At 41.5% G+C, this 9,734-nt stretch overlaps 1 protein-coding gene across 1 annotated transcript in view; it reads right to left on the reverse strand.

Annotated features, from left to right (window-relative positions):
* The window catches only part of CHIC2 (cysteine rich hydrophobic domain 2), a 29,888-nt gene extending 21,073 nt beyond the window's left edge, over nt 1-8,815 (reverse strand). The window contains exons 1-3 of the mRNA XM_032686013.1: nt 8,636-8,815; nt 2,836-2,890; nt 2,537-2,692 (exon numbers count right to left, since the gene is read on the reverse strand). Coding sequence (XP_032541904.1) covers nt 2,537-2,692; nt 2,836-2,890; nt 8,636-8,754 — 330 coding nt within the window. The 5' untranslated portion in view covers nt 8,755-8,815. The remainder of the gene's footprint in view (nt 1-2,536; nt 2,693-2,835; nt 2,891-8,635) is intronic.
* Between the last annotated feature and the right edge of the window lie 919 nt (nt 8,816-9,734).

Consider the following 9,734-nt stretch of genomic DNA (forward strand, 5'->3'; position numbering starts at 1 on the left):
GGTATTTTCCTGCTCTAGTCTATTTACCAGGACAAAGTTGAATCCACCCATACCTGTACAAGCAACTCAGGTGGCAGTAACTTTTCACTGTTTTTCTGTCAGTAGTAGCCCTGACTAGAACAATTAAAAATTCTTCTGCTTGTTGGTTATGGTAGAATTTCCAAATATGTCCTTCAGATATATTCCACAGCTTTTCTCCTTACCTTCTCTACCAGAAAAAAATATTCTTTCCCACCCATTTCCAGAATTAAGAGTTAAGAGTTTGGGAAAGCACTCTTTCCCTTTTACTTTGTCTTTAAGAACACAAGCTAACTAATTTGTCTATATATTTAACCTTCCAGATGCCCAACAGACACCAAGTTTTGAGTTCTCTCTAAGCACACATCCATTTTCTGAACTGCTGATATGGACAAATGATGTTGATCAGAAAACTCCAGATTGACTTAAATGACTTTTACTCTGGAGGAATAATCAAACTGCCTAAGCACAGGCATTGAGTGCCATCAGTGTCTAGTGCCATTGTGCCATCTACAGCGTTTGGGCAGCTGAGTCCAAAAATCAATTTCACTAATGCTGGACATCCAAGCGCAGAAAAAGGTGCAAAGGTCCTTAAATGTCTTCTGGTACCTGCTTTAACAGGAACAATGCAACATTTATGGACAATCTGGGCCAGACCTCTAGGACGACTCACAGAACTTCAGCCCCAAGTCTGTGTCCATGCTCCTGCTGTTCATTCTTTTTTCAAGACACTTCTGTTTTTATCCAGTCTCTGTGTATTACAGCAACAATGACACCGCTACCCTCTTTCCAAACTCCTCTGAACAAAGCATACATGGTTGGGGTTTTTTTTTCAGATCTATCCTTTTGGAAGGAGTTTACCCTTTTACCTTATCCCATGAAAACTTCAACAGAACTTCTCTAACTGTTGCTTCACAAAGTTCCCACACAGAACCTCTCTCCTCAGCTTCAAATGCTCTTTTCTGACCCCAGATGCTGGAAGCCCTTGTATTTTTTCTGACTCTGCTTAACAGTGTATAAAAAGTTACTTACTTGTGAATCTATTCTAATAATAGATTAAGAAGACCCAGTTTAGAAGATGAGAGTTTGCAACATCGGCCCCTACCAGGTTACATCCTGTTATCATTTCCTGCTACAACCCACTATATGAGAAAAATGGGTCAAACTACAGAGCATCAGAAGCATCTTCATTTAGAAGTTAAGCATGGACAGTAGCAATGCAAGCTTCCCTTGTGTTTGTAATGAACAGAACTAGACCTAGAATGGTAAAGGTAGTCTTCTATGCGAGCTAGTTAAGTCACCAACTAACCTGCTGAAGCAATCACGGGATTCTAATTTCTTCTAGCAGACTTTTGGGGTATGGATATACAATCATGCTACAGGAAACTTACTAGTTTATTACAGCTTGAAGACAGAAAACCTCATGTTTGGTATAATTCCCACTGACACCAATATTTTTATTTTGGTTATTTTTGTGATTTTTCTCCACAGGCACCAACATTACCAGGAGGCTTTTCTACTTTATTTTGCTTACAGCTAAAACTAGACTTAAGTAATCTCTTAAACAGACTAAGCATTAAGATCTTAACACAGAAAGTTAGATGATATAAAAATACAAAGGTTTTATTATAATTACTGTTCACTCTACACTTTTTAGAATGCCTTCATTTATTGACCCTATAAAATGAGGACTTCTATAGAGAAAAACATGATGATGTTCAGTGTACTGAACTGTACAAAAGTTGTAGCATTAAGAGGTATTAGACAAGAGAGAATATACATAAACCTTGCCATGAAATGGAAAGATGAACTGAATAGTGAGGAAATAGTAAAATAGAACTAGTCAAAGACAATTTTTACACACACAAAACCAGAAGAGGTGGGAGGGTAGCCTACTTAACTGCACTGAGGGAAAGGAAGTGAAAACCAGGCACGAGTAACAAGTTCTGTTATGAACAACACACTAAGTGCCAAGTTTACACAGATAAAAGGCTAGTTTCAAGTTCTTAATATATAAAAAAAAAAAATCTTACTCATCTACAACTTGGAAGGAAAATCCAAAAAGAAATATCAATTATCCTTTTTAAAAACAGCCTTTTTAAACAAAAATATATGGTTACTTGGGCCACAGTATAATAAGAAGCTCCTCAAAAGCAACTTGTCACTCAATCACTGCCAAATTCTGATAAACTCAGAGCATCACAAAGAAGATGCAGCTACTAAAAACATGCTGAATGTTAGTTCAATAACAATATGAACTGTACAGTAGGTGGTTCTAGGAGAGATATTCAGCTATTTCTCATTGAGTTATAAACTCAAAGTCCTAACTGACATCTTTTGTAACTTTAACCACTATGGTAGACAACTGATATCAAAATGTATGAAATAAAATTGATTTAAGTAAATTCTAGTACAAAGCTTTTAATGGTGGAGGAGGAAAAAAAAAAAAGTAAACCAAAATGAGAATAAAGCCAGTACAATTGTAACTATCAAAAATTATATGAATAATTCAACTTACTCTTTTACTGAGGCAGATAACTGGCCACATACTACAACCTAAAGTGCAGCAGCAGCAAAGGCATCCACATAGTAGCCATCGTACATTAACTGGAAGATTCTTCTTAAGACAACTGTTAACTCTACTGATGCTGGCTTTAAATTCTTCAGGTGCAACCTACAATGAAAAAAAAAGAACAAAAACCGAACTGGTACTCCAGCAGTGAAATTTATTACTTTTATAGCAGTCTATACTTGGAACATCTGTTTTTGTAATAAAATCTTAACTCCAATTTCAAGCTCCCATTCAAAGATACTCACCTTTCCAGTTAAAGATGAAGGAAATTCTGCTTCAAATTTGTTGCTTAGTCCAAACCTGCAAAACCAAAATTAAGATTGTACCAAAATTATAAATAACCCTAATCCATGCCACAAATTACAAGCACCTCATTATACTTTCAGTGTCTGTATCAGCAACAGCATTCATTTCAGGGAACTAATACTCGTTATTAAAATTCCTAAAATTATCCTAACAGACAAAAGCACACCACTGTACACAGACTGAAATCCATCTTGCCTAGAGTCTCTTATAGTTCTCTTGATACTGTTGACTCTTCCCCAAACTCAGCAAAACATATAAGCAATAGTGGAAAGTGAGGAAAATGAAGTACTTATGGAGAAAGAGGAAGTAAGTTAAGGGTACAATTTGAATCACCTCCCTCCTGCACCAACATAGATGCATCTTGAAGAAAAGCTCATCCAGTGCTAAATAACCGTTCTAAGCTTAAAAAATCAAATCAGCACCAGCTTGTTTTTCAGAAAAGAAATACACAGTAAGTTTCAAAACACAAAATACTGTGTAACAAAACCTGGGTTAAATGATAACTAATTTTAAAGAAACATACTAACTATGAATGTAAAGCTATGAAGCAGTTTGAAATGAGCTAGAGTTATTGAATCTTCTGCGTTTCACAAGATCTAAAGATATAAAAGTTTCAGCTTTTCTATCTAAAAAATGTTTTCTACCTTATAGTTGCCTGGTTGATTCATGAATGGATGAACCTCAAAGAGAATGTGAATGTTTTCTGGCATCTGGACTGGGCTATAACTTCTAATAGGAACTATACAGACTAAAAAGTCATGAATAAAACTGTATGACTGGCTAGTCATTTGGTAAACAGCAGTCAGTGGAAAATATAAGTTGTAATTAACAAGCCTCTGACTATAAACCAGAGCAGTCTTACTATCAGATACTATAGACAACACAAATCAGAAACTAAACTGCTCAAGACTTGAATATTGGCAGTCCAGTTGTAGAAACATAGCATGATTGTGTTGAAAGGCATCAAAAGTCATCTATTCCAACCTTCCTGTCATTAGATCAGGTTCCTCAAAGCTGCATCCAACTGAATTTTAAATACCTGCAATGATGGTGCATCTACCTACAGCTTCTCTGAGCAATCCATTCCAGTGTTTCACCACTCATCACAGAAAGTGTCTTTTTTATATACAAACTAAATCTATGCTTTTTCTGTTTAAGATCATTGCCCATTGTCCTGTCATTATAAGACATGGTAAAGAAGTCTCTCTCCGTCTTTCTTATAAGCCTCCTTTGTATATTGAAAGGCCACAATACGATCTTTCCAGAGACCTTATTTACACATAAGTTATCTCTCAGCTCTGCAACTTCTATAAATCTTTCAAAACTGGTGAAATAACAAATGAAAATTGTTGACCAGAGAAACATATGGTGACCAAGCATTACCACTTCGACATAGAACAAAGAAAACTTATACTTACTGGAAACATAGCTCTACCATTGAAAATCCTGTTGACTACTCCAACACAGGAGGTGGAGTACCCCTCTACCCATCAACCCTTTCCCCAAACTGCTGAATGAAACTAAGTGCTGAGGCAATAGTCATGTAAACGTCAGAAAGTGTCATGCCCTATCAGTCAAGCTTTTTAAAATTGCCAGTAAATTGAAATGGAAACCAAAGTCTGAAAAAAATCCCTTGGACCCACACACATTTCAGAAGCAGCCAAAGCAGCTTGTGCTGCAAGAACTAAAATGAAGCTGAGCCCCTGACCAAGAGATGAGATAGAATTTCAGTTGTCCCTCTACCCAGAATACTAAGGAAGCCCTTTACTTTGAGGCATGAGCAAGTAAGTCACAGGTACAAGAAAGCCTCCTTGTTCTCAGTTAAGTCATGAAAAGATGTAATTGCAGGGAAAACGCTCCTCAGCTTCACTCCAAAGATTTGTTGGTATATCAGCAGGACAGAAACAAAGCGGTTTGTTTTGTGAATGTATGATCCAAAAGTACTCAAATATTGACAGCTCCATTAAACACAAACAAATATTCATGAAGATCATAAAAGCCATGCCTAACAAAGGCACCTCTACTGGAAAAGCTCTAGAGATACCTGAAATTGCAAACACCGAGGCAGAGTAAAGCACAGAAACTTCCAACCAGTGCTGTTACGCTTGGTCGAAGTTATAAGCAAATAGACTAAGAGTTGCTCCTTGAGGCTTGTGGCAATGTTGAATACATGGTGGGACAGTGAAACTGAAGCTAACTCTACCAACATAATTCTGAGCTTTCCCCATTACAGTTTGTCACCATACACAGGTAGCAAAAAAGGGTGACTCTATACATTAAAAGCAAACCATATCACACATGGTAAGTAGTTACGTGATCTCAGAATTGTCACTCTTGACTGCAAGCTGCAATTTGGAAACAAAAATACTGGAAACCTCACAGAACACTACTACACGTTCATCGTAAAGACATAACAGTTCTGACAAAAAAAGTAGAAAAAAAATGCCTCAAAATCAAACACTGGAAATCAATATTTTGGAGATGCATTTCCTCAGACAGCTGTCCCACTATAGCACTAGATTTCTTATGCGCAATACTGCACCTCCAGTGACACGCACTCTTCTCTGCTTGCTCTATGCCTTTCCCACTTGTGTCTTCAACAGATCCAAGCTCACCTCATGCATGAGTACTTCTTTTAACCTTCCTGGACCTGAAAAAGTGTTTCTTGAACATGACTCTGCTTGAAAGGTTCAGATGAGTTCCTGTCCTTATGTACAGTGGAGAAAGAAATGGTGAGAGGTGGAAACTTCAAAGTATAGAAGTTTACAGTGCAGGACACAGCCAATTTGTAACCTTTTTCAGCTTGCAGTTCAGATCTTTGTCACACAAAAAACCTGACACATGCTATCCTCTTCCTCTTTGTCCTCTCTTACAGGGACGCTAAACCATTTTTTTCATTGCTCTCAACTTTAAGTTCACGTGTTCCCAACCCTTACAAAATAAATACATATTCCACAAATCTTAACACACTCCATTACTCTCACATAGCCCTGCTTTCACTCATATGTCCTTGATGCAGTGTAAGGTTGAAACCGCAGTTTAACATTAAAGAAACTGACTTGGGTGAAAATACCTTTTGTGAGGTTTTGTTCCCCCTACAAAAAGTTATCTTCCATCAAAACACAAGGTGCTGTAACAACAAACAGCATAGAAAGGCATTCATCAGCACAACACAACAGCTCTCCATCATTCCAGCACTGCAAGAGACTAAGAAATTCAGTATTACTAGATAATGCAGTCTGCTATATATAAGGCTCAACTGGTCAAGGAACAGGAAAACAATCACTGAAAAACACATAAATATTGTCTTCATGATTTCAAACTCATCATGTACCTCCCTTCCTACCACAGTATGATTTCAGAAACAAGTGTGAAATACCTTGGACTTTCAGTTCAGTTGTAAGTAAGGATCTATATTTTCTCAGTTTTCAAGTTTCTTGCCATTAGAAGAGATCATCTCACATTACCAGAAATTAGATGAAATGCTACTGCTGTCTACCAAGCTACCTAAACTCTGCAGGTGTGAAAACAGTTTAATTGAATATTTAAAAAATAATGTTAAAAAAAAATTAGTATTGTCTGCAGCATGCTCCAAACAGTGAGTTTAAGGAGAAAACTCTTAGTGCTAACCAAAAGCCCCACATCCTGCAAAGACAAAGCCTTTGTATGTTTTATTTGGATACCTGCTTTCCTTTAATTGCTTTTAACTACTCAGCTTAGAAAATACTCTGACACACTTCCATTCTCTGTTGGATGAAATCAAGTAATGGTAAATGTCTTTCTGATGCTAATCTGTAGTCATGGAATTGACATATTTCAAACTCAACATTATGACTTCTATGTGAGATCAGAGAGGATATAACAACAGACTATGAAAAGAGGGCTTCTGTTTAAATATACACATTGCAGAAGCAGTCAGCAACTCTTCAATCTGCAGAGTTAGGGACAGATCAATCCAGTATATGCTTAACTGTGGATAATTTTTGTCAGACCTTCAAAACGTACACATGCTTTTATACTAGCAAGACTAATTCATCATGTACATAAGGACTTGACCTATCCCTTCTATCCACCGAGTGAATGTTCTAACAGGGATCTAACTGTTAATATTAAGTTTCTGTATCAATGACAAAAAAAGTTATAGGCTCTACAGAGCTAAAAGTGGCTGATGCTATTTAGTGAACTGTTGACACCTGGCACAGTAAAGAAAGCAGATGAAGATCATTTGCCTAATTTTGGAGGCACATGTACATATTTCATTGCTCATCCAAAACCTAGAGAACAAGTATTTTAAGGAAGATCTTAAAGTAATAAGCTAGTAACCATTAATGAACAATTAATGAAGTAGCCATCCTTCAACCACAATGCCCTTAACTAGTCACAGCCAACACTTCACAAGCTTCCCCAGCATTCCACTAGCGGGCCTTCATCTTGTCTTGCACAACTTAAACTTGGAGTATTAGAGATGAAACCAATGTTTGCCTCTGTTTCACTTCTTTATAGTCTTCATTTGCTAGTATGAAAACTATCTAATTGTGGTTTTGTTCTGTTTTCCAGAAACAGGCTAAGGCTACTGGCTTATTTTCAGTTAATCACTGGTACAACTTCTGTTCACAATAAACAGAGTCATAAGCTGAACACATTGACTTCACGCTTCTGTTCCTTCACAGGGCCTCCTCGACCTCCTGCCCCATCTATGTTCTTTCAGCTCTCTAAATCTCTCTCAGTCTATCCATGACTTACATCCTCTTTTTCATCAGAGAGCTAACTGTCCTGTCTAGCTATTAGTATTCATGCCAACCAGATATTAAAGCAGTAATGTACCCAAGTGCCACAAAACTACTCTAAATTTAACCCTGGATTTCTGGGCAGGTCAGTATCTGAAAATCAGTATTTACAGGACTCAGAGCAACAGACCACAATACCTTCAACTTTTATGTCTCTATTCCCAGACTAGTCCTGCTGAACACTGAATGCTAAAAAAGTTTGCACTACTGAGTCTTGTCTCCAGCTTGATATTTCAGCTTCTGATAGTATACCTCATAACTGACAACAACTACACTTCAACTGATTGAAGGAAAGATATCCTCATCTGTTACATTACGAAAAGTACTACACGAGCTGGTCACTCGCTGCTTGACTATCAGAGATACCAAACATTCACAAATCAAAACTAAAGTTGCTCCCATGGTAAACACAGTGAAACAACACATATCAATCACAACTTCACATAATTTTACATGTACCTATCTAACTGATGCCTCTTCTTTGTTAAAGCCCTCAGAGTTATATTAGCGGCCACATGTTAAACGGGAGTGGGAAACAGGTACATAAATAACCCTAAGCAATAGTCCAGCCAGTCATGTGCTGGCACATACCTGTTATACACAGGAACACAGGCACCTGACTTCCTGACAGCTCATCATTTTGGACAAATACTTCACATTCCTCCGCCAGTCACAGCCCATGCCAGCCTTGTTTCCTCAGCGCCTGGGTGGAGGTTTGCACCCGCCTGCGAGTCCCAGGCGGCTCCAGCTGCCCGGCAAGGCCGGGAAGAGCCCCCTCGCAGCACCACGGCCGCCGGGGAAGGGCTGCAGTCCCGGCCGGTGCTCCCCCCGCCTGCCCCCGACTCGCCCCGAGTTGTCTCCGCGGGCTCGGAGCCCCCGGCCGCCCCCGTCCCGCCGCCCGGGCCTCCTCCACCGCCCGCCCCGGCCACGCAGGCCCCGGCGCGGCCCTTACACGGTGACATGGCCGGAGCCGCGCACCACCACCGGGTCGGGGGAGTACTTGAGGAGCTGCTCCTCCAGCGCCCGCTCCTCGTCCTCCTCCTCCTCGTAGATCTCATCAAAGTCCGCCATGGCCGGGCCGGGGCGTCCGCTGAGACAGAGGAACCGGGGCGACGCGACGGGAGCCGGCCGCGGAGGCGGGCGGGAGGGGGCGGGCGGGGCGCCCCGGGGCCGGGCCGGGCCGGGCGGCGAGGCCGCGGCGGGGCTGGAGCGGCGGCGGCTCCGGGCGGGGAAGCGCCCGACACCCTCCGCGGGGGGAGGGGCGGGGCGGGGCAGGAACAACAACAACAACATCCGGCCGCGCGCCCCGCCCCGCCCCCCGCCGCGCGGGGCGTGTCCGCGAGGGGCGGGGGGTCCGTGAAGAGTGTGGGGGTCCTCGGCCCCAGAGATTTGCGTTGGTCGAGTTTCACAGACTCACGGAGTGGGTCGGGTTGGAAGGGAGCCCAGCGGTCATCTGGTCCAACCTCCTGCTCAAGCAGGGTCATCCTAGAGCAGGATTGCATCGAGATGGTTGTTGAGTGTGAGGGAGACTCCACAACCTTTCCGGGCAGTCTGTTCCAGTGATTGTTACCCGCACAGTAAAGAAGTTCCTCCTTGTATTCAGGTGGAACTTCCTGTGCATTGGGTTCTTCCCGTTGCCTCTTGTCCTATTGCTTGGCACCACCGAGCAGACTCTTGACACCCTCCCTTCAACCACTTACAGACATCGATGAGGTCTCCTATCTCTTCTCAAGGCTGAACAGGCCCACCTCTCTCAGCCTTTTCTCATAAGAGAGATGCTCCAATACCTTAATCATCTTTGCCACCCTCCACTGGACCCACTCCAGGAGCTCCATGTCTGTCACAGCTCTCCACAGATGGGGCCTTCAGGGTTGAGCAGAGGGGCAGGATCACCTCCCTCAGCCTGCTGGCAGTGCTCTTCTTAATGCATCCCAGGATACCATTGGCCTTCTTGGCCACAAGAGCACAAGGGTCTAGCCCCTTTTTGGGCCTCCATGAAGTCAACCAAGGACTTTGGACACCTGCTGTGAGCTAAGGGATTGCCCGTTGGG

The sequence above is a fragment of the Chiroxiphia lanceolata genome, chromosome 4 (assembly GCF_009829145.1).
Source record: "Chiroxiphia lanceolata isolate bChiLan1 chromosome 4, bChiLan1.pri, whole genome shotgun sequence".
NCBI lineage: Eukaryota > Metazoa > Chordata > Aves > Passeriformes > Pipridae > Chiroxiphia > Chiroxiphia lanceolata.